Consider the following 26,821-nt stretch of genomic DNA (forward strand, 5'->3'; position numbering starts at 1 on the left):
GTGTTTATGTATACTTCTTGTATATTCCAATGTTTGAAATAATATGATTCAGAAAAGTATGGAATAAAAATTCGGTACTTACGACGTATTAACGCCACCGCCGCTACAGATTTGGCGGTTTTTAAGTGCCGCCAATCTACACTTAAAATTTTTGCGACAGTTCATAAAATAAAACACTTTATTTAAAATCAAAATAGTTAATTGGATTTCGGTGGAAAATGAGCCGATATAGAGTTTAGCATAGATTCAAAACAATCATATCGCCATATGAACTCTGATGAATAAGATTCCAAATGAAATAACATTTCCAAAACGTACGTTTGCCAAGATAAAGTTTTATGTTGTGGGAATTGGTACATTTTCGTTTTTTCGGTAAAATATTTCCCTCCTGAAAAAATAAAATTGCATCTTGTTTTGTTTTTGGCAAATCCCAAAGACGAATATTCGTAGCACTAAAAATGGCGACAAAAAAGAATTGTTTTTTTTTTTATTTTTGTTTCGTCAGCATTCTTTATTTTACGTTTCTTAGTTTCTAAATAATGATTTTTATTGAAACTTGAAATTTTTTGATAAAAATTGTTGTCAAAAAACGTTGTTTACAAAATTAAATTTCATAAAATTATGAGGCTTATCGTAATTATTGTATACTTTTTGTTCATTTTAATTTTTGAACTAATATGATTCTTAAAACTATAGAATGTAAAGTTTAAATGGGCCTTTCATGTTATATCATTACATTTAGTAATACTATTTCTCGGGCATTAGGTTTTAACTCTTATAAGAATATACATATTTTTTTCTGTTAATGTACAAATATTTTTCCGATGTGTTTTGGATATTCCTTCTCTAATAAAAAGAGATACCATTTTGTTTTCGGTTGTACAAGAAAGAAGATCAAGCATTTTTCTTTTTTAAATTTAATAAGCCACATTAAAGAAGGAACGTTGCAATGCTACACGCTACATTAACGACGTCTCCAGAGTAACTGAATGACGGTTCATATGGAAATCGCAGGTAAGCGTCTCATACAACAACGCCCCCTATAGTTCGTTGCGATCGCGAATTTAATTTAAACTCAATTAGGAATTAATTAATTAATTGAAGTGAGAATGCTTTAAAAGGCCGCTGTTGAATTAATATTTTTCTACTGGGAGCTACCTGAACGTCTAAAAAACGTTTAAGTGTTTGCATTGAATGCATTGAATTTTTTTATATTTCGCGTTTATTTATGCATTGAATTTTCACGCTTTAAAATGCAGAATATTAGCGAAGCAATATTTGATAATTTATTTTGCTAATATGTTTCTTATTTAGCTAATGTTTTGATTTTTTCACCATGTACTATCTAAATAGCTAATATACTTTTTTAAAAGCCAATAAGAAAATTGGTAGAATTCATCTACATAAGTACAATACTATGTCTTTGTGCTAGAACATTGTGTTCATTGGCGAGCGAGCACAGCGAGCCATGGTTCACGGCGTGAACCACATAGGATTGCGTAGCAATTCTCGGTGGTTGGCGAGCGTTAGCGAGCAGAGGGATGAGCGTCCTAGTTAGAAATATTCTGCTGCTGTATAAAGTTAATTTAACATTAAAAATAATATAAATATGCGATAAAGTTTAGTTTAATATATTTACTTTTTAAAAAAAAAACATTTCTTTGAAAATATTTGGGGAGGTGTAATACGTTTAATAAATACATTACAGCTTTGAATTAATTCGTTAGAATTAATTGTAATTGAATTAATAATAATTGTTATCGAACTCTCCTTCCACATGAATCTTTCCATCACAAATTGATGGATTCAAGGATCAAAAGTTTGAAAGTTGACACTGGACATTTGAATGAAAATTCAGTTTTCCAGAATCACTCAGCAGAGTGGTTGGTTGTTTGTTTAATTTAAGTAGCCACTCTTTTTTGTTGACACGCCACGTAGTGAGTGGTTATTTTCCGACATATTATTTAAAAAAAAGTTTGTTTTATGATTTCAGCGTTTGATGTGTTCTGCGTACTGTCATTAATAAATTTAAAAATATTTATTTTTGTAGTTGCTGTAGGCAGGAAATGAAGTTTTGAACGTTAAGTTGCAGAACTATAATGCCGATAGTCGTTCTGTACTAATGTGTAGTTCACAGGCAAATTTTAGGTGGCCTAGCGGTTAGCGTTTCTGACTGTGAAGCCAATGGCTAGGGGTTCGAATCCCGCTCTGGGCATGGATGTTTCTCTCTATATGTTGTCCTCTGATGTGTGAATGTGGCCCACCCTATGAACGGGTATTTGTGGCAGTCTGGCGTGGGTAATGTTGCTCGCCTCCGTTACTTAGGTTCACAATAAAACTCTTTCTGCACCATGGCAAAACAATAATTCAAACACACGCATATTGATTCTCTTAGTTAGACAGTTATGCTTTTTCATTGTTTGCTAAGAACTAGTTGAATGCCAAGAGACGGACCAAATTTAAATGATCATTTCTCAAAGTAATTTTCAGAAGAAAAAAAATTATGAAAAAGAACTCTTATTCTAACGTAATTTAATATGCATATTATCGTTGCTTGAATGTAAGATTTAAACTTTAGCTGACAGCTGGTATAACGTGTAGACCATGCAAAAGATTATTTGCTGAAATTTTCTTGATTGTCTTCTTCATATTGGCCATTTGAGGTGATTATGGGCATAGACACTTGACTTTCTTCATCTTCTTCAAATCTTTCTTCAAATTTGTACGCTCTAATTCGTAACTTAATTTTAATTTTCATGAATATCTTTGTACAGACCGCTGACGGCATAATTCGGCACTTATTTTACTTGTTTTTTTCCAGCATCCTTGCAATCTTTTCCGTAAAAAGATGGCTTCTTCTTTACAAATGGTTGCTAATGTTCTCAATTCGCTAGTCAACATGAGAATCGAATTGAATTTAGGGTTGGGCTTAAAAAAGCTTAAGTGCATACCACGAAAAAGCTTAAGTGCATACCACAACATTTAAAACAAGCACTTCTTATGTGAAGATTCAGCCCACCACAGATATATTCTACGGCTTTAAAAAGTTAATTTAACATTAAAAATAATATACCTTCAAGCTGATCTAATATCGGTGCTGGTAACAAGAGTTATGATGCCTAGTTCCACTTCCTATACGCCCTAGCAGCTTAATGTTTATTATAATATTATATATTAGTATATTATATATAATAATGTTATTTATTATAATATTTATTATAATATTATTTATTATAATACTATTTATTATAATATTATTTATTATAATATTATTTATTATAATATTATTTATTATAATATTATCTATACGTTAAGTTCCCGTCGATCACACTTTCTTAAAATCTCTTCCTACTTCAATTATTATTTTCTTTACAATTTTATAAATTCGCGACAATTTTATATATCCCGACAATTTTATAAATTCTTTACATTCCCGACAAACCGAACAAGTTGGTAACTAGAGCTTGAACTTTTTGAATTTATTTTTTAAATGCAAATAGTGCAAGGAGATGTCTTAAAAAAATAAAGTTGAAGGTGATAATAAATTGAAACAGCTTTTTTTTTTCTTAAAAAAGATGCCAGTTTTAGAAACCTTTTAACTATGAATAACTATGTTTAAAAAATAGAAAACTGCTATTAAATATTTCGAAACTTAAGTTACAAAATTAATAATTTTTTTGCTGTTAGACAAAAAAAAAATTAATAATTTTACAACTTATTTTTGTTAAAAATTATTTTTAAAAATTTGATAATGAAAATATAAACAAAAAAAAAAAATTTTTGTAACTTATTTTTGTTAAAAATTATTTTTAAAAATTTTATAATGAAAAAATATTTTTTAGCTAGATGCAGGAAGCAATTTTTTGCATGCAAAAATAGTGATTTAGAAAAAATTATTCAAATAAATTTGGTTCGATTGGAGTACAAAATAATTAACTGTCTTGTGACGTCTATCTAGATATTATAATCATGAATTAAAAATTTGTACTTTTTTTGAATGTAAGGTTGCTTCCAGAATCTCCAAGATGGTTAATGTCCCAAGGAAACATCGAAGAAGTTGAGAGAATTTTGACTAGAGCTGCAAAAATGAATAACGTAGACACGTCTGATTTGAGTAAAAATGTTAAAGAAATTATGGTTGCTAAAAAAACGGTAAATTGGATTTTTATATCATATGAAAAAAATTTCCTAAATGAAACTAATTCCGGAATGTTTAATCTATGTATATAATTATTTTATATGGCCCCATAAACTCTAGTATTTCTCTATTCATTGGTAATACCACTCTTATTTTTCATTTTGCTACGTTGTCCTAAGTAATAATTTAAGTAGTGTTAAAAATTAGTTATACGTTTGGCGTTTGTTTATAATAGTTTTGTTTGGTTGTTTTAAGTAATAATGTAAGTATTGTCAACCATTATCTATTTAGTATAACAAATATTCGTAAAATCAAATGTTATCTATGTTATATACAGGTGAATTTGAGTTGAATAATTGTAGTGGTAGAGACGGTACACGTGACAGATATTGTGCATCGGTTACAGAATTGTACATATTCCGAAAGGAACATGGATTTCAATGTTATTCAGGAAACGTTGCCTTGAAATCTGATTATGTTTTAAATTAAAAATTATTTCAATTTCAGGAAGGGGAAGAGAGAGAAAAACCAAGTGGTAACTTTTTGGATTTATTAAGAACTCCGGGACTGTGGCAGAAAACGCTGAATTTATTTTACCTTTGGTAAGTTTGTTTTTGTATATTTTGTATATTAAGATAAACTTTTCATTGTTCTTTCACCTCACTCTCAGAAATGAAACTCGCATTTTTGACGATTCCTTAAGCAGCGTTTCGTTAAGATTGAAAATAATTTCGACACGAAATCGCAAGATTTGTGACGAAACCCGAACTCCCAAACTGAAATATTTCCACAACTTGGAACCTCAACTCGCAGTGCGCTGTGAGAGATTGTTAACTATAACGGCTAAACTAGAATGAAGACTAGACGATCGAAAATAAAGTAACGAAGTTTGAAGACCACCCTTTATGGTGGTCAAGAAGTTAGCCTCGTACCAGGAAGATCCTGAGTTCGAAACCTACATTGGGTGTAATTTATCTCTCTGTTCTATCTGTCTTTCTTGTTTTGCTAAGGCAACATTGATCCAGCTATATGATGCCCATGATAAACTGATTATTAGAAAAGTTAGATACATTAGTCACTACGATTTTTTTGGAGGGGGAATAAATTGACGAAATATTTCCTCACTTTGACGAAATGTTCGCTCGCAGCATATACCAGGAAACGGTTTTGTCAGAAACACAGAATGTTTTGAGAAATTTGAGTATCCATTTTTTAAAGTACTCCATAAATCATTTGAAATACTGAAATAGTGAGTTCAAGCAAACCTAGAGCAAACAATGAAGTTATGAATACTGAAAAGAAATTTTTCAAAATATCAAAATGAGAACAAATTCTGAGAAGACTTAGATTATGCAATGTGGAAGTTCTCTTCCAATAATTTGATGAGTCTTCACATTTGTGCAAATTTTTTTCAGCAATTGGAACTTCATTTCATGCCCTAGTTTTTGCCAAAACTCACTTTTTTAATACTTCAAATTTTAAATTAGTTACGGGGGTGAAACAGAATTTGCGATGAAAATTTTCTCTCGAGGTATAGGGTCCTCGTAAGAATTATGCGTTTTGAGCTGACGATTCATAAACTATAATCATTCTATAACTTCAGTCTAAACGTGTCGGAACATATAATACCAGCTCAAATTATGCTATGTAAAAACTAATTTTTAATGAGAGAGCTTCACAAAAATGTACTAATTATCTTTAAAATTTGGTCATTATTTTTTAATAAAATATTTTTAATCAGGCTGTCGACTTGATCATATATTACAAGTGAATAAAATATGTTGAGAACAGCACTACAAATTTCATGTTGGCTAGTTCAATTGTTCGTTAGTTACGATAACTATTTTAAAAATTGAAGTTTTGTGCTATACATAAATTATTTTTTTAGATTTTCAACTGTTATTGAAAAAACACTTACAAGAGTACTTGACGAATAATACGATCATTTAGTGCATTAAATTTTTTTTTAAATTATCAAACCATGAGCTATTTTAATGCGTTTATGAACTACTTTTAAATATGCAAAAAAAAAAAAAACTAATTTAAAAAATTGTTTTTCTAAGAATTATATAACTCAAAATAGATTTTTCTTAGACCTATTCATACTTACATAAAATAAATTTTATTTATTTAAACTAAGCTTCCATTAATTAAATAATAATCTTTATCTTAAGTCATAGTAATTTTTTGGTCCTTAATAATACGTAAAAATGTGCGCAATAATTACAAACACTTTGTTGACTGTAATGCATATTTATAGGAAGAAAAAAACGTTTTTATTTGCAAGTAATGAGTAAATTGTCAGAGATAAATATGTTAAAGTATGTAAAGTACCATTAAACTTTAGCTTTAAGAAATTAAACATATATTTAAATTTATAACGATTAGACGCAAACCGAATAATTGTTATGCTTTACAACAGAACTCATACAGAACGTTAAGAGAAAACTCATACATTATTAACTATAAATTATTTTAACAGGTGCATAATTGCGTTTATGTATTATGGTCTTTCATACAATACAAATGAGATGGCCGGAGATCCTTTTATAAATTTTGCTGCTTCTGGTGCTATAGAAATACCGGGTTATTTCATCTCTATATTTATCATCAAGTACTATGGTCGAAGGAATCCATTATCGGCGTCTCTGATTATTGGAGCCCTAGCCTGTTTTTTGATGTATCCTCTACCACAAGGTGCGTTTAATTTTTATCAATAGTATATTAACTTCTTAGTAAATTAAACAATCACTGATTTCTGAAAGTATTTATGAGCTTTTCACGCACCCACAGAAAAATATATGTCGAAAAAACTTATGGTTAATATGTTAATTAACGAGAATTATACTTTCTTTAACTTTTAATGATCTGGTTCCGAGAAAAACACGTTCAAATCTCAGCTAATAAGAAGTATTTGTGGAATTTTTAATAAACCATATTGTTAGTTATAGAATTTTTAAGTATACCATATTGTTATTGAGGCCAATGATATTTAATTAATTTTTGTAATGGTTCCTTCTGATAAAAAGTTAAACAGTTAAAGAAAAAAGTAAAAGTTAAAGAAAAGGGCACTTTCTCTATTAAAAAACCCCATGAAAAATATATTTTTTAACCCCTTAACAATTGGTTAATTTTCAAGAAAACGTTCATAAAAGCGCCTATTTTTTTCGCTTTTGTATTTGTATTACGTATTTTATTAGCGCAGACATCTAGTTTAAAATAAACTAACAATCTACAATTACCTTAAAAATATCCTGGTATTGCCATCTTGTGTAAAATGTGAAATAAAATGTTTTCCGGGCAAAAGAAATGAATTAATTTTATTCTTATTGGCGCGTTACTACTGATCACTCCAGCCACCCGTCAATATCACGGGAGCAAGAAATAGAGGGCGAAAATTCACCCCGTCATTTTCACGGAAGCGAGAAGGAAGGGGTTAAAGCCAGCGATGATAAATTTCTGTATTGGTTATTACTATGATGTTGATTGGTATTTTTTAATAAGGGCTAAATATACTAATATTAGTACCAAGATAGCTTTCTGGTAATATGCTTTTACGGCCTGCAAAAAAGGATATGTTCAAGAGAAAATAGCTGATAGTGGAAATGTGTCTGATTATCAAGAGACTACAACAACAGCATTATGCCAAATTATACAGAATATGATTAATCTTTATTTTGAAGGGATGGACTTTGAAAAGCATATTTTGCTATATCTGGTATCATAAGCCACCGGGAAGGGCAACAAATAAAAAAAAATAGAATTACTTTTAGCTTAATTATATGTCTGTATACGTCTTTCAGTTTAGTACATGATTTTGTAGTGTTGACTAGTACTTATATTTTTTTTATCCTTTACCTTTCATTACGAAGAATGGGTATTCAGCTAGTTTGAAATAAATATACAGAGCGCGAAAAAAAAAAACGAACCAACCTGAATAGTTTTTTATTTAAATTATCGGGTCTTCACATTCTAGGACTCAATCTCAATGGTTCGAGAGGTTGATCTCAAATATGCTAATTAATTAGTGTATATGATATTTTAAGTTATAAAATAAGGCAAGAAAAAAAAGGAATTTTTTTGAATAAACATAACTTTTTTTCAACGGATTCGGATTTCTGACCCTCAAAATATAGGTAGTAGTCGCAATCTGGGAAATAAGGTCCCCATAAGTTTGGTCAGGAGAGCTATTCAAAGTTTTAGACCCCACAATGTAAATTTTATTTTTTGCGTATTTCACCACATTTCGAGAACTTTTTAAGCGAATTGCACACAATTTTAAAATTTGTTTATATATAGTTAATTCCTTGCAAAAAATAAGATAGTATATATTTATTTATTTATTATTACATTTTATTATATATTATTATTGCATTATATTCTTATATATTATTATTATTATGTTATTTTATAATATTTATATTTATTTATTTTTTATAATTTTGTTTGATAATAGTCGAAACAAATTTGAATTGTAAGGTATATTCTTTTTCATTATTTTAAATTACTTTGATTTTTATGGCCAAATGCAAATTATGAACAAAACAGGTCGAATAGTTTTTGAGAGATCAAATTATAAAAATGCGACTTTTTTAAAAAAATTTTATTTCTTAGGAACTATTCAATTGATTTTGCTCAAATTTTGTTTTTTGCCAAACAAAATTACCTACTTTAAAAAGATGTAAAAATTGTATACCTTACAAATCAAAATTTTTCGAATATTGTTAAGTAAATAATAATAAATAATGTTTACTGAAATATATTTTTTACATGGAGTTATCTTTGTATAATTCAGCGCAAATTTTTTTTTTCAATTCGTTTAAAAAGTTCTCGAGATATGGTGAAATACGCGAAAAGTAAAGGTGACATTAAGAGGTCCAAACTTTGCAGCGCTCTCTTGGCTAAACTATTTGAACCATATTTCCCTGATTGCAGTTACCTCTTACATTTTGGGGATCAGAAATCCAAATCCTTGGGCAAAAAGGTATGTTTATCCAAAGAAAATACATTTTGTTTCTGATTTAGTAACTTTAACCATCTTCTGCTTTAAGTAATTAGCATATTTGAGGTCACTTCCTCGAACCATGGAGATTTAGTTCCAGATCGTGAAGATACGATCATTAAATCAAAAGTTGTTCAAGGTAGTCCGTTTTTTTTTGTTTTGTTTTTTGCACACTGTACATAGTATTATTGTATTATTTAGGCAAGTTCCCTGATTTATTTTATAAAATTTTAGAAAAGTTTTTGCTTAGCCATTCTTTCTTTTATATACCCGACTATCAAATTTCAGAATAGGCTGGTGACCTTTTCTAAATTAACTATCACAGAAACTACTTACATATAGGAATCTTTTAACTTTTATTCTTTCAGATCCTTGGTGGTTAAATGTTATTGTCTCAATGGTGGGAAAATTCTGTATCACCTGTGCTTTTGGAGTTTTATACATTTATACAGCAGAAATCTTCCCAACAGTTGTCAGAAATGTGGGCATGGGTTCTGCTTCTCTTTGTGCAAGGATTGGCTCCATTGTTGCTCCATTTGTTAGAGAATTGGTGAGCACATTTCTTTTAAAAATTATGAATTGTATAGTCTGGTGTCAGAAAAGGGTGATTCAAATTTCATGTTTTCAAAAAACTGTAAGAAATTGTTTGATAATGAGACAGCAAACTATGTACTAGTTGAGTTAGAAGCAGAGATGATTATAACCTTAAAACAAAAAAAGTGTTTACAATGGTGCAGATTGAATTGATAAACTTTATACATGAACTGTAATGAACACTCAAAGTATATTTTAGAATCCTTGTAAAAAATGGATTAAAAAACGAGGCTAATTGAATGTCGCAAAAAATAAGGAAAACAAAATATTTTTCAAATTCTGACCATTCACAATTGAGGACAATAAGTACAAAGACGGGATTGAAATCATCTTAAATCGATTTATTTAAATAACTTAACCAAAGGTGAATGCAATCTAGTTTTAGTAGACAAATAAATTAGTTTTTTATAATTTAAATACCTCTTTCATTCTTCCCATCTTCAATAAGAATTGGTCAAAATTTTGAAACGTTTGTCTTTAATTTTATTTTTTTCCAGCAAAATATTAGTTTGTGTTCGCTAATACACAGATTGTTTTGTCTTCATTTTCTACAAAGAAGCTAAAATGGTAGATTAAGTTTTGTCTCAGTGGAACACTCTCCCCGCCATAACCAACTCTTAGAATGACGCATCTTACAAGCAATCCTATAAGCTGATTGTTCCATAAAAACTCAAAACTTTAAAAATTAATTAATTCTTTTTTTACAGCAAATTCTTTATTTTAAAATACATTTTTCGTTATTAAATTATATTTTTCAGTGTGTTCATGTATGTGTTCCAACTATTTCCAGCTCATTTTACTGCTCATTTTAGTTCAAAGTTCACCGCCTTTTTATGAGAATGCATTTGTAGAAACTAATATAAGGCATCGGTTCGCAATATTTTTCTGTTATCCAAATAAGGAAACACGAAAATATTTCAAAACACAAATATTAACAAAGCAAATAAGTAAAGTAAAATGTATTCAGTATATTTGAGTGTGGGTTTTGTTTGGAGAGCTCTTCTTAACGAGCTTTAAAAAATATCTAGAACATCTTGTTGCTATCAGAATACACTAAAAACGATGCCATCAATGATTTATTTTTAAATTATTATAATTTATTTTCGAGTTGAAAGTTAAATTATCAAAATATTTATTCTAGAAAAAACTAAGCATCTCAAACGAACAAACCTCTTCTCGTCTTTTAAAGCTAACTAATTTTTATGATATAAAATTAAATGCAGACTTAAACGAAAAACATAATTGTATATTTATTTAAAATAATTCTATCATTCATAAAGGTTAAATTTGTTTTTGCACATAATTATATCACTTGAGAACATTTTTATTGACGCATTGATTCTAAATTTTATTCACCGATCTAGTTTTCACGACGCCAACATAAGTGGAATTTCCGCCAAAAAAAAAAAAAAAAAAAAAAAAAAAACACTTATTAAAATTAAAATCGTTTCCGAAAAATCATGTGACTTCGACAACATTTTAAGTCAATGGAGGTAACCCCTAAGAACGACCAACCTCTATTAACGACCACTTTACTGTGGAACAGTGAGTGGTTGTTTTCAGTCATCGACTTAATAATGGCAATCATTTAATAAGGGAATATTCTGTGTTATTTAAAGGGGACTTTTTAAAAATGTATGTTGGTTAGCTACCTCGAAGGAAAGTCCAGTATCAATCAAAAAAATCAAAGAATTAATTTCCATTTAATTTTAAATATTCAATCAAAGAATAGCAACAGTAAATCAAACTATAAAACTTTTTTCGAAGAGAATTGAAAAAATGTCACCCAAATAGTGAATTATTTCACAAAATTTAGCAAGAACGCGACAAAATGTCCCTTTGTTTTATAACCTACGTTCAACAGCAGATTCAGTTTTCGATTTATGACTATCAATGTTCAACTCCGTAGCACTGGAATAAACTAGTTTCCTTGGAGGACTTATTGAAGAGCTAACCCGCATTTGCGTTACATGAAGAGGAAAATCTCGAAAACCTCCTATAGTTATCCCGACGGTAAATGAATTCTTACCCATGAACCGTCTTCTTTTTCCACTGAGGATGTTTTTCGTAAGTGCAGAGATCAATGCGGGCCAGGAGCATGTTTCTTATTCACCAGCCATAGTATCAAGGATCAAATATCTAAATCCAACTAAACAAAATTCATGTTTATTTAGAAAAACTACGTTTTTGAGCTGATTTCGTAACACAAAATATCATCTGCACTAGTTAATTAGTTTATTTAAGATTAGGCCCTCGAACCATAAAGAATGAATCTTAGGCCGGGATAGCCTGGTCAGTAGTGCACTGGGCCCATGTCCGAGAATTCGAACCCCGCCGGCCGAAGACTCCTGACTGATGCACGGTTACTGATGCACATCAAAATTCTGTTAAGTTGCAAAGTCCTCCATATTCCCATAACAGACCAAACCTCTGGGGGTACTGGATTGGAGATCGATCGTTCTCTGATTCAGGTCAAAATTACGATCTGTGGATGAATGAATGGATGTATGAATGGGTCCGCCTTATAAACACGTGTGACGTATGATGTGGCAGAAGTCGAATTCTTGGCCATAGGTGGCGCCACTGAAAAACAAGAATCGCACACTCTGCCTTAAATTTGCTCGGTTTCACCAAGCAGGCTTGCCCGTGTGGCAAGTGGCGTTAGAACCAACCAACTATGAATCTTAGTCGATCCTATCAAATCATTAGATCAAATGGTATTGAGATTTTAATCACTTTTATTGTTATTTCATCAAAAATTGTCAAAATTTTGTCAATATCGATAGCTATTTATATAGTATGCATATTTAACAGGGGCATGCCACTCACGCTGTTGTGCCACAAATTATATATGGAGTACTGGCAGGTATTGCTGGTCTCTTAGTCTTGTTGCTACCGGAAACAAATAATTGTCGCGTACCAGATACTTTGGAAGAAGCAGCAAAATTTACCAGGTAAAATATTCTTAATATTCTTAATCTTTTGCACTGTAAGAAAATCAGAGTTGATTCATTAGTCTCGTAAGATTTATGTTAAGTTTTAATATTTGCTTGTATTAACTAATAGCGCAAAATTGAAAATAGCATTATTGGAAAAAGAAACATAAAATAAATGACTGATTTTCTCATGCTAGTATCACTATGATAAAACTATAGATATCTATCGCAAGTATATAAAAAGTTATAAATCGATTTCACCGCATTCGTTTTCAACATACTAAAATCACATTCTTAATTTTTATGTTAAAAATTTAAAAATTTTTTATCTTTAGGCTTAGGTTTTCGTTAAAAATGTAACAGCAAAGTAAAGGCTTAATGATCTTATTAAAATGGGTGAATTGACGATTTTACTTTAGAAATCTTTCGTTGGGCTATGTTAAAAAGAAATCAGCAATTCAAAACTCCTTGTAACAACTTTGTATAAATCAGCTTTTTCTTTTAAGTGCTATTATTAATCGAAAAGAAAAGATGAAAGCTGAGATTGACTATCATTTGTTCGCTTCTGCAATCAGAAAAAATAATATTAATCAAATTCCTAAAACATATTTTGATCCGCTTTATTTAAAATACTGAATGAATTAAAATTATTCTATTAACTTTGATTGTCCTAAGAAAAAAAATATACCCAGTTCTGTAAACAGACAATTAAATAAATTTTTGTGAAAGTTGGTATTAAATGAAATTTATTAAAAATTTAGTTGTGTAATGGAATGGAATGTGATTAGTATTTCTGATACAACTTATTACTGACATCTTGTATTACCTTATGCGAAAATAGGCTTGTACTTTCCTTTGTACATCATATCTCATACTAACTAATAAAATTTCTCTTAATGTAAATAAAAAAATTATAATGGTTTTTTTTTGCATAGTATATGCTATAGATTGATTGTTATTAAGATTTTTCAGTGTATCTAGGAGGTTGAACTTTTTATAACGACGGGGTAAAACAAGAATAATATTGCAACGCTGATTAAATATTCTACGCTCAACCAACACAAATGCTGCGTCTATAATCTTCAATTTGTATAAAATATTTTTAAAAAATTATATGATAGTAAAGCTGAAATATATCTTGCACAAAAATGCTTTATTTTGGGGTCCTTTTACCTGAATCTATCTAAATTTTGCAGTTACTTTTCAAGATTTAAATTCTGAAAACTATTAGGACGTTAAACTGTTGCACCATATTATTTAAAATAATTGTCAAAATGTTAATTTTGCTACTATAACTTTATTAATAGAAATAGCATATGGATAAATAATTAGTAAAATTTCATATCTGAAATATTTCGTTAAATACAACCAAAATATGACCAAATATTTGAGAAATAAATTGAAAAAAAGAAAATAAATAAAAGCGTATGGTTCACTAAGTTTTGCTTCAGAGAAAACACGAAATATTTCTCTATAAATTTAAAAATTTGTAACTAAGTTCCTTAACAAATGGTGCTGCTGGCTGTCAATCCATAAAACTATGTTTTTTACTACATGCCAGATCATTCCAGTTAAAATATTTGCTCAAACTTCTGATAATTTTGTTTCCAGATTATGCCACATTTTTGCTACAAATGCTAGTTTTTTGAAAACATTGTTTTGTATCTTTTTCATAAGTTATTAGCGCCATATTTTATGGAACTTTTTAACCATTTGGTAGAAAAAGCAGTCACTTGTTTTCTAAGCAAAACTAAGTGATAGCGATTTATTTTATGGACTCGCTGTACATTTAAAATTTAACGTGCTTTTTTTAAATTTGTACATAATATTTATTTCATTTAAAATATTACAGGAAAAGGAGTTGTGTGAGAGAGACTAATCACCTACCCATGCAAGAGTTGGTGAGTGAAAAGACTTAAGTTGGTTTACATGCAAACTAGCATGTTCAAGTGCATTATAGAACACGTATCATGAAAAGGTTGAATCTCATCATTTGCTTAAACAAAAAGCATTAAATGTGCTTTAAATATTTATTTGTTTGCATAATGTAAATTATTTTTGCATGAGTTGAACTGAGTTTAGCATACCATTTTAGTTTTTAAAGCACACTTTTTATTTGTTACTTTAGAGATTTTTCAATGGTCATATTTCGTTACTTAATTGTTATTACTTAATTTAATATTTATTGATGAAGTACAAAATGCTAGCATAGCATAAAATGCTTGAAAAACCTATTATAAATAAATGATATTGTTAAGAATATTTTTTTAATAAAACAACCATTTATTTCTAATAAAAATTAGCAAAAAGCGAAAGGATTCGTGAAACCTTGTTTAAATTTTTAACTCATCACTAGTTACTAACATACGACTTTTAATTAAAATTGAAAGCTGTAAAATGAGAAATTCGCATCACTCAAAATATTTGCATGATTTAAAACATTAAAATCAATGTAATGAAATAAATACAACACGAAAATTTACATTAAAATAAATGGAAATTCAATTAAAATAAATGGCATTCGCGTACAAATCATAAAAAATTATTAGCATCATTTAAAAATTTGTGACAGTAATCTATTCATTTATTTGTAAATAAGTTTACTCATTTATCTACTTAAAATGATGTAAAAATTGAACAAAACAACTTGTACAGTTTATTCTTCATTTATTGACAAATGATCAATTAATATGGAAGCCAAAAATTTGTATTGCCAAAGATTTTTATTCATTCATTTACAAATGATGAATATGAAGCAAAGAATTTAACGTTTTCTGCCAATTTTAGACAATTGAACTTGCAAAATAAATTTAAAGAAGGGAATAAGTTTACAATCGCTTATAAAATTTTTTAAGGCATGTAAAGAATAAAGTTTATTGACGTTGGAGGTAAACTATATAAAAAAGTACCGTATAGGAAAACAAACAATGTAATAGAAGCGTTTAATGTCAATGTTTAGCTACTCTCAATGTCAATGCTTAGCTACTCTCCATTTGCTAACAAATGATAAATTAAAATCAGAATCTTATAAATTACATGAAAAGTAATTCCATTGAAAAGATACGAATACAATTTCGAAATCAATTTTACGAAAAAAATACTAACTGTGTATTATTTATTTATTTACAATTAATAAAGGTTTAATAACATTGGAGAATCATTAACTTAAAAATGATAAAAGCGGAGCAATGTTATCATTTTTAATATCACAACATAATCAATTTGAAATAAAGAAATCAGAGTAATACTAGAGGATCATTTACTTAAAAATGATAAAAATGAAGAGTTATTAGAAGATCATTTACTTAAAATGAAATAGCACTATCATTTGTTATGTACTATTATCTATAGTGATAAAAATAAAATAAATTTAGGGTATCATTTACCTTAAAAATGAACACAATGAAATAATATTAGAAGATCATTTACTTAAAATGAAATAACACTGTCATTTGTTATGTACTATTATCTATAGTGATAAAAATAAAATAAATTTAGGGTATCATTTACCTTAAAAATGAACACAATGAAATAATATTAGAAGATCATTTACTTAAAATGAAATAACACTGTCATTTGTTATGTACTATTATCTATAGTGATAAAAATAAAATAAATTTAGGGTATCATTTACCTTAAAAATGAACACAATGAAATAATATTAGAAGATCATTTACTTAAAATGAAATAACACTGTCATTTGTTATGTACTATTATCCATATATGGCAGTACTTTTACTTTCGTTACTTGTACCGCCGGTACAAGTAAAAAGTACGTACTTTTACTTGTACTTCGTTACTTTTTAAATTTAGTACTTTTACTTGTACTTTCGTTACTTTTTTAGAGAAAAAGTACAAGTATTTGTAACGGAAATGTCGAATGAAATCGTTACTTTTTTCTAAAACTCAGTAAGCTTTCTAAAAAATTTTAATATCTAATTATTCAAAAAAATTTTATATTTCATATAAATTTTAATATCTAATTATTTTCTATTTATAAAATAACATTTTATATTTATTTGAAACATTTTTCATTCATTTAAATATGTTAATTAAAAATTTTGTTAACAATGTGTGCGCACTGGATGCTTTTTTAAATAATTTAAATAACTAATTTCATATTACTATTACAAAAAATTTTGACACAAGTTTTACATTTTTTAACGTTAAAGTATTAAATTATAAAAACAATTCTTTATTTAATGGAGATGTAGTATGCATTAAAAAAAATCTAAAATATTTTAATTTTTTTAATTTTGCAACAAAATATTTTTTTTGAATTATATTAAACGTAACATATATACTATTACGTAAACGTATTAGTTATTCATTTCATAAAATTTTAAAATGAAACCTTTGTTTATAATTTTTGGATTTAGTATTGCACATCGTGGATTATTAGTTATTAGTTACTTATTTCATAAAATTTTAAAATAAAACATTTGTTCATAATTTGCACATCGTTATTACAAATCCAAAAATTACCATTATGAAATATTTTAAAATAAAAAAAAGTATAGTTAAAAACAAAATATAATTTGTAGTTTATTGGATTTATAGGGGTTTCCTGTATATGAATGTATTTTTTTTAAAATTTATTTTCTAACATAAGTTGTAATGTTTATCAAATTTGTGGAACAAGGTAATTTATTTATAAAATAAAGCTTCCAAAAATAAAAACAAAATTTTAAAAAAAATTTATAGTTCTAATATTAAAATAAATCTAAGCTCCTTTTTATATGTAAACAGATAATTTTGATTTCTGGTTTGGCTCCTGGGTATTTCAAATGTTCACTATTGCAGGAGCTTTTTAACATTCGAATTAGATTTTATTCCGTAATAATATGATTTCTACCACTTTCATCTTTTTTTTTCATTTAAGTAAGTTAACAAATATTTATTTCGAATTAGCAAATATAAATTTTTATTTAAATAAAAAAAAAGACTCTCTTTAAGTTAATATAAACTAGGGAAAGAAGAAAGAGCTGTCGTTTCCGTAAATTTTGAAATTCGTTTCTCATTAATCAACTATATTGAGGTTTATTAATTATAATTGTGTACTATAAGTCGCACCAACGATATTTTAAAGTTAGAGGGACTTGCTTACTCGTAAATATTTAATCAGTTTATTTCTTTTCTTTGAACCAGTTTTCAAATTTTAGATAAAATTTCTTTTTCGTGCAAATCCATAAAAAGTTTGATATTAAAATTATATTTGATTTTAAAATTATATTATACGATTATATTATAAAATTATATTATAATATTCTTCCGAATTTAAAAATAAATTAATGTCCATAACTTTCAAAATTAAAAATAATTAAATAAATAACAACAATTTTGCAAAAACATTAAAGAACATAGGAATATTATTCAATAAAATTTTAGGTTACTTTGAATTTTCGATTTCCTAGAAATGTACCTGTAAATCGTTACTTTTTTTGTTTAGTACTTGTACTTTTACTTGTACTTTTTACTCGTTACTTTTTAAAATAGGAACTTTTTACTTTTTACTCGTTACTTTTTTTAAAAATACTTGTACTTTTACTCGTTACTTTTTAAAAGTAACGTTGCCATATATGCTATTATCTATAGTGATAAAAATAAAATAAATTTAGGGTATCATTTACCTTAAAAATGAACACAATGAAATAATATTAGAAGATCATTTAGTCCAATATGAAGGAAATTAAGACATATTTGGGGATAATTTATTTGAAACTATGAAAATGAGGCAATATTGCAATTCGCTTCTATTTGCCGTCAGAAAAAACGTCACAGAAAAATACGGATACGTATTTCTCTAATAAGTGGTCTTGAAGTGTAACTTAATGAAATAATACTGTTTAATATAACAATAACGATCTGTTCAGTGCAGCAGAAGAAACGGACCACCCTGAATAACTTTTAATCTGATGATCGCATCTTCACATTCTAGGAATCAGTCTTAATGGGTGACGAAATCAGACACAAAAATGTATTTTTTTCTGAACAAACATATTTTTTTCCAGATAGATTCGAATTTCTGACCGCAATCTGGGAAATATGGTCCCCATAGTTTGATCAGTAGGGATATCCTAAGTTTGGATCCTTTAATGATAAATTTATTTTTTGCGAATTTTGCCATAATTTAAGAATTTTTTAAGCAAATTGAAAAAATTTCTGCACACAATTGTTAAATTTGTTTATCTACAGGTAATTCCATGCAAAAAATTTATGTTAGTAAATATTTATTATTTTATTTAAAAATAGTCAAAAAATTTTGAATTGTAAGGAATGCAATTTATTACATTATTTTAAAGCATGTAAATTTACATGGTAGGATACAAAATGTGAGCGAAATCGGTCGAATAGTTCCTGAGAAATCGATTTTTAAAGAAGACGTATAGTTAAAATTCTAGTTTTCAGGATCTATTCAACCATTTTTGCTCAAATTTTTAATTTTGCTATGTAAAATTACATACTTTAAAATTATATAAAAAAATTGCTTATCTTACGTTTGAAAACTGTTTGGAATATTATTAAATAAAATAATAATTATTTGCTAAAATTTATTTTCGGTATGGAATTATCTTTGGGTAAACGAATTTTAAAATCGCTTGCAAAATTTTTACAAATCGTTTAAAAGTTCTCGATATATGGTGAAGTAAAATTAACATTAAGGGGTTCAAACGTTTGATCACTCTCCTTACCAAACTATGGTGACCATTTTTCCCAGATACCTATATTTTGGGAGACAAAAATCGGATTTCGTTAAAAAACAAAAATTTGTATATCCAGAGAAAGTACTTTTTTGTGTCCGATTTCGCAACTTAAAATATCGTCTTTACTAAGTAATTAGCATATTTGAGATCACTCTTTCGAACTATTAAGGTTGCGTCCTAATAAGTGAAGATCCGATCATTAGATCAAAAGTTATTCAGGGTGGGTTTTTTCTTTCTTCTTCACACTGTATCCATTGTTTTATACTGTTTAATTTTAAGTTAAAACTTAAAGTATAATCTTTATTATATAACCTTATAATTTTTATTATATAACCTTATAATTTTTATTATATTATGAATAAATTATTCGAAGACATTAGTTTAATAAAGTAATTTAGATTTTATTTTATTTTCCTTTTTTTTTTATTTGCCCGATACAGTTGTTTTAGCCCTCTTTTCCTGGATAACTATTCATAGTAAAAGTCGCAGACGGGAAAGAATTATATTTTAACAAATTCGATACGCGATACGGTGCTGTATCTAATTATCTTTACTTTAAATAACATTCTAACTAAGTGCTGCCATCTAGTGTGGCAGAAACTAGGAGTCCAAATTAACATGGCCAACGGTATCTCATCCATTGTGGTGGATACCACTTCTGGAGAACTCATTAGGTCTGCTCATGTGTGCGCAGTTGTGCAGCTCATTGGAAATAAAATAAAATAAAAAACATTCTAACTTGTGTGGTTGGAGAAACTTGGCTCAACTATAGCACGCCATTTTGTTTATGAACGATCAGCTGGGGCTGATATTATAAGTCATATGTGTGGGTATTCTCTTCTTGAAGTGCGGGTACCCAATTGGAATTGTATTATTGCAGTGGCAGTTACTCAACAATATTTTTATAACTTCTTATTGATTTTGTGCTGATGACGACCAAAAATATATGGAAATTCATGCGGGTAAACTAGATCCAATCATGTGATTTTCCAGCCAATAAAATTCTATTGACTACTATAGAGAACTGCGCCACCATCATAATATTTTTATCTATAGTAAGATATTTCTGCTAACATTAATCGACCAAATTTTCCATATTTATTTCATAATAAAAGAGGAGAGAATTAACTGCATAAAAAAAAGTCAGCTTAACTTTCAAGTGATACTTTTTTTGTGAGCTATAATTTTTTTCCCATTCTGTTATTAATACTACTTATTTTTAAAGCGGATATTTGTGTTTTGTAACTAATAATATGTTATATGATTGATGATTTTTGTATTGTGTTATTTTAGTAAGTACTGTTTGTTTTCTTTGTATATTTAAAATATGCTTTGAGTATTTTACTTTTAATATCAACTCTTTTTATAAAAAAAAATTAACAAGACATTTCCGATGATTGATGATTTTTGTAATTTGTTATAAGTCTTGTTTTTTTAAAATACCTATGCTTTTTATACTCAAAATATAGACTTGAACATTAAAATTTTAATATCAGCACTTTTTAAAAAAAAATTAATCAAGTTTTTTAATATAAGCATAAATATTTATTATTGAATGCTTGTGTTGAACTAGAAAATTGAAAGATATTTATATTTGATATTTTTACATAGTTATAAAATGCTTTTATAAGTTATAAAATGCTTTTATAACATTTAATAGATTATAATATTTTTCATTAGTTTTGCAATAAATCAGCAATGTTTAAAATAAATAAGTTTGTGATATTTGTTTATTGAATTTTCTTTCTCCTAACTATTACTATTTTTAAATTTTATAATATTGACATATTTGTAAGCATTTAAAAATTATAACTTTACACTTTTGAAATATTAACTGAAACGAAGTTGGGGACGGATCTGGTCCGGCCTCGAAATCTAGTGCAAAAGCGCAACGACCGGGCATTTATCTTTATGTAAACCAGATGGAAAGCCTTACTTTTCGACAATGTCCAGGAAAAATAATTACAGTGCTTTAAAGAATTTCTTCTTTGAAAGAAGGGACACATATAGTTCATTTTTAAAGGGCTGCGACGCTGAGTCAGTTAATAATGTATGAAACTCAAAATTGCTTAAAACATTGAAAGTATCTTAGTTTAATTATAACTATCGAGCTAGATCTACATTAAGGGGTGATTGTCGATAATATTTGATTCATCCTTAATAATAATCCGAAAACATACTAGCGCATGCGTGTACTACAATACCACAATTTAAATCTAAGGAAATTTGGTGGTTGTAATTATCTATCCTCCGTAACACACTCCCCAACCACCCAACCATGTGTGGACTTTTTCGTCTTCTAAACCACGTTCACATTACGTTAAGGTAAATACCAAATGAAACAATAAAATATTGTACAGTCCGACTAGACACCAAGCATTTGTCAAATATAATCGAACCCAAATCCAATCATAGCTAGAATAAAACTAAACCCTACTCACAGCCTTGTTTAGACTAAGAAAACAATTTTGTTAATTTGTTGACAGCCAAGATCGCGTGCCTGAGTTAACTACAATATAGAAAAGGCTGGTAGCCCACAGGTTAAAGATAAACTATATGGTTCGATTATATCGGGAATAGTTTTCGGAGTATGATTCCATTAGAAATTTTCTACTGGAAACTTGAATAATTATTTTTCAGCCAAAAACTTGAAAAGTATTTTTCAGATCCTCCTGTGTCACAAGGTCAGTATTTTCTTCTCGCCAAATAATCGTAAATTAACCAGTTTATCTCTCGTGATCGTGAAGTTATGGAGTTTAATGTCCACTCACCTGTATTTATTTATTTCCTTGTTATATCTTATCTTTCAATTTTACAAAGGGGATTATATCAGTTCTCTGTATCGTGCTCACAGGTACGTACGCGAATTTATTCATAAATCAAGGGACCTTTCATTATGTAGCCTAGGGGCAAAGATTAGGACTTTGATAGAAGAGATCACAGGATGGTGCCTCTAAATCTCTCAAGTATCTTAGCATGTACAGCGGACATGGTGTATATATATATATATATATATTACCCTATTATAGTGCAACTACCAATGATCAACTCCGTATCCTTGCAATTTTGAAACTAATTCAGAAGCTAAGGGTTAAAGCATTGGAAGAAATTTGCTTGCTCGTGAGATTTTTTGATGGACCCGAATTTGCTTTGCATGGAGAGGAAAACCACGGATACCACCCACGGTTATACCCTGACGGCAAGAGAACTCTAACCCAAGATCCGTCTACCACTCCTGATATTTTACATCAGCACAGTGGTCGATGCGAACCCGGTGCGAAATTCGTATCAACCAGCCATCGCTGGGATTCGTACCAAGGTCACCTCATCAGGAGGCAAACGCTCTATCCTTTGGGCCACCACGGTTCTTTATTGAAATGTTTGTCATAAAACTTAGGAACAAGTCTTAAGTCAAATTAAGATTCAGTTAAGATAAAATACAATGTTATAACCTGAAATTAACTAGCTACATTCTCTTCAGAGCAGAGCACCAAGCCACAACCACCATTGTTTATAAAAAATAAAAATAAAAATCAATTAAAACTTGCAGAGGTTGGTCTTTTATGATGTCGGTAAATAGTCCTTTAGTTTATATCTCTGATCGGTAGTTAATTCTATTCTTGCCTTTTAAAAATAAATAAAGGAATTGCTGATCGAAACCGTCCTTTTTGTGATATCGGTATCTGATGTTCCCCTATATTCATGTTGTTTGACTTTCAAAGTTTTATTCTTTATTCATTCATGCATAAAAATAATAGCTTGTTCGCCATTAAAAAAAAAGAAAAAGGCACAAGTTTTCTCTTTAAATTGAAAGACAATTGATAAATATTACAAAAAAAAAACAGTCCACTACCTCCGCATTTCATAGCATGTTAACGGAAGAAGTAGTCTGAGAAGTTAACTGCCCAACAAACTTGGCGAGGTCTAACAAATAGGCTTTGAATTAAGTATGTAACACTCGCAAAATAGAAATAAAAATAAGGCTTTCAGAGCACGTAAAATTTTGTAAACGTTAAAGACAATAATAAGTAATGAAATATTATTTTTAAACCATAAATTAAAAGCAAGAAATTAAAATAATTGCATAATTTCTTATTAATATCAGTTATGACATTCAAAGCGATTTATTTATTGCTACAGACATATATATATAGAGGCCTGTAGCCTTACAAGCCATTGTCAATATATACTGTCACAGGCAGTATATGAGTTAGAAAGATCTCAAAGATACATACATTGTGTTACAGTGGAATTTGAACCAGCTACTCCATGCTGTCAAAATCACGTGGAACGGATTTGAAACCTGCCTAAATTTAAAATTGTTTATTTACTTGTTGGTACTGCATATAGTTGCAGGCTTGTGTACTCTATTAAGGCTTATAAACCCTTGTCAAGTAGAAGGACAGGCAGTATATGAGTTAGAAAGATCTCAAATATATATACATTGTGTTACAGTGGAATTTTCACCCGCTACTCCATGCTGTCAAAATCGCGTGGAACGGATTTGAAACCTGCCTAAATTTAAAATTGTTTATTTACTTGTTGGTACTGCATATAGTTGCAGGCTTGCGTACTCTATTAAGGCTTATAAACCCTTGTCAAGTAGAAGGACAGGCAGTATATGAGTTAGAAAGATCTCAAAGATACATACATTGTGTTACAGTGGAATTTGAACCCGCTACTCCATGCTGTCAAAATCGCGTGGAACGGATTTGAAACCTGCCTAAATTTAAAATTGTTTATTTACTTGTTGGTACTGCATATAGTTGCAGGCTTGTGTACTCTATTAAGGCTTATAAACCCTTGTCAAGTAGAAGGACAGATGGCACAATACTGAGAAGGTCATCACAAGTTTGTTTGTTTGTAGTTCATTTATGTCAAACTAGAGCTGCACAATGGGCTATTGGCGACGGTCTGGGAAACATCCCTGAGGATGATCCGAAGACATGCCATCACAATTTCAATCCTCTGCAGAGGGGATGGCACCCCCGCTTCGATAGCCCAACGACCTGCGCGCGAAGTCGAGCACTTTACGGTAGCACAGTTTAACGAGGACCAATACCGCACACCCTCGGTCCCTACGCAGACTGATCCAAGTGGGTCACCCACCCGTACACTGACCGCAGCCAGTGATGCTTGACTTCGGTGATCTGCTGGAAACCGTGTCTTAATGATCAGTCCACTGCGGGAAGTATCTTTTTCGTGCTGTTCTTATGTGAATTGTGCTATCTGTTTTTCTATTTGACAAAGGCTTATGAGTCGTATTTATGTATTCGAGCACTCAAGCTTGCATGTATGTGTGCCAATAAATAAATAAATAAATAATTTACGTGGTGCATTTCGATGTTTGAAATTTTAAACCAACAGATCTGTAAGTTTGAAGTTACTGTCAGAATAATTGCTGTTCACAAGTGAAATAGTCTTTTGCGAAACATTTTTTGACGCTCCAACCTTTCATTTATTAAATTATGGCCGATAATTTATAAGTTTTTCAAAGTAAATAAAGTTTAAAATGCTTAAGATATTGAAAAATCCATAGGTCACCTGTTCTCCGAGGAAAAAGAAACCCATCAAGTTTATTAGAAAAGAAAAATCTAAAACAGTTTGCTGCATCATAAATCCATCAAATTCTATTCAACATTAATTGATGCATCCTTGTTCGACCGCATGTCGTTTAAAAAGTAGCAATCGTTGTCTGTTACAACATTCAAAGAAATGAACGTGTCATAAATGATTGCTTGCAGTGTTTTGGTATGTAGCAAAAATTTTATTTTATTTTTAATGCTTGATTTATACTGAATACTGATGGTATATCTACGTTTTCCTTTTCTTTTTCGAAAAATGAGGTTACTAATATTTTCACATTTACGATAAAATAAAGTTCAAAAAATGCCTATTCCCTTTTTTTTTTTGTCTTGTGATAATTTTGATATTTCTTAGCTCTTAGACAAATCAGCATTCGTGTTATTAGATAGTTAGATGAAAATACATGTTATTGAAGTACCAAATTGGATTATAATTTAATTTTAAAATGTATGTTAACTACCTAGGTTTTCCAAAAAGAAAAAAAACATACGAACATTTTTATAACCTAAATTAATACTTTCAACTTTAAAAATGACTATTTTATATACTTTCTACTCGATGTAAAGAAATATTTTTTTTTTACTTTTTATTAAACCAAATGAATGAATTTTGATAATTACATTTAATTTCTCCCAGTTGAATAAAAATGTATATTATTTATTAAAATTTGGTTTACATACTAAACAAAATTGCTACTATTCAAGTCTGAAACTTTTGCAAAAATAAAAATTTTGTCAGCTTTTATTTCTTCTTCTTCTTATTAGATTTCTACTCGTATTTCTGACGCATATTTCCCAAACTGAGCAACAGTAATACGCATGTAAATTAAAAAAATGATAAAAATAACAATAGTAAAAAATATGTAATAAAAATAATAGTAAATAATGAAAATAATAATTTATCAATGTTTGTGTTATTTTTAATAATTCTAAAATGTGACAATTCTTACAATTAGTCGTAAACAATACTTGAGTTTTAGATTAAAAATCATTTAAATATTTTAAAACAAAAAAATTCACTACACTGTGAATTATGTTTATGAAAGTATACAATCGCATGTCTCTAAGTGGTTGATTTCTGTTAAAATTTTCTAAAAACAAGAATTTATAATTTTACTTTTAGTTTATTTCGAAATTTGAAGCTGAAATTATTTTTTTACGTAAGAACAACAACAACAACAAAAAACTATTAATTCAAAATAAATCTTAACAGTACATGGACAAGATTTTTAGACATGATTAGACATATTATATATTTTTAGACATATTTAGACGGGAAAAAAAAATTTTGAGCATCCTATGGCAAAAATATAGCGATAAACTTGTAACTTAAATCAACTATAGTTTGTCTAAAATAAGAACTCCTTCAGACATTCGTCTGAGCCTGTGGCGGTGACCATGGTAACGAGGTATGACTATTTCAAGCAGGGGTGCGGGGTCACTGTTTTGAAGTGGTTTCGGCTCGAGTCAGCGAGAGAAAGGGAATCTCTTCGGTCTATTGTGGTAGTCCTAGAGTGAAGCTACCCTCCCTATAATGCGCCATTATTGTTTCCATAGCACCAGACTGCTTCAGACTTCGTGACGGGAGGAGTTCTTAGCTTAGACAAACTATACTCTGGTTATTATATGCAATAACCTCACAAAATTTCGTAAACCTAGTTGTAACAACCGGTGTATTGAATCTTTGTGTAAATGAAGACGGTAAATACTGGCCAAACTGGTTTGTGATAGTCAATGAGTCACTGATGATAAAAGTAGTTGTAAAAAGTAATACATTGATGAAAAAAATTGATGTTGAGTGGAAGAATCTAGCTATTATTGGTCTGCATAGAATTTGCGAGAAGAACCTGAAACATTTCGTT

At 29.1% G+C, this 26,821-nt stretch overlaps 2 protein-coding genes across 6 annotated transcripts in view; both read left to right on the forward strand.

The window, feature by feature from the left end:
- Nucleotides 1–20,020, forward strand: part of LOC107449791 (organic cation transporter protein) — a 43,970-nt gene extending 23,950 nt beyond the window's left edge. For both annotated transcript variants that reach the window (XM_043042902.3, XM_016065449.4), the window contains 6 exons: nucleotides 4,005–4,152; nucleotides 4,646–4,740; nucleotides 6,621–6,835; nucleotides 9,509–9,690; nucleotides 12,549–12,688; nucleotides 14,523–20,020. In XM_043042902.3, coding sequence (XP_042898836.1) covers nucleotides 4,005–4,152; nucleotides 4,646–4,740; nucleotides 6,621–6,835; nucleotides 9,509–9,690; nucleotides 12,549–12,688; nucleotides 14,523–14,589 — 847 coding nt within the window. In that variant the 3' untranslated portion in view covers nucleotides 14,590–20,020. The remainder of the gene's footprint in view (nucleotides 1–4,004; nucleotides 4,153–4,645; nucleotides 4,741–6,620; nucleotides 6,836–9,508; nucleotides 9,691–12,548; nucleotides 12,689–14,522) is intronic.
- The window catches only part of LOC107449792 (organic cation transporter protein), a 41,696-nt gene continuing 29,421 nt past the window's right edge, over nucleotides 14,547–26,821 (forward strand). The window contains exon 1 of one of the 4 annotated variants that reach the window (XM_087164193.1): nucleotides 14,547–14,648. In XM_087164193.1, the coding sequence (XP_087020319.1) occupies nucleotides 14,641–14,648 (8 nt within the window). In that variant the 5' untranslated portion in view covers nucleotides 14,547–14,640. Of the gene's footprint in view, nucleotides 14,649–24,550; nucleotides 25,126–26,821 lie in introns of those variants that run through there. The other 3 variants (XM_087164194.1, XM_087164196.1, XM_087164198.1) reach the window with 3 other exon arrangements.

This window comes from Parasteatoda tepidariorum, chromosome 5, assembly GCF_982258835.1.
Source record: "Parasteatoda tepidariorum strain Cologne lab strain chromosome 5, Ptep-v5.0, whole genome shotgun sequence".
NCBI classification, from domain to species: Eukaryota; Metazoa; Arthropoda; class Arachnida; order Araneae; family Theridiidae; genus Parasteatoda; species Parasteatoda tepidariorum.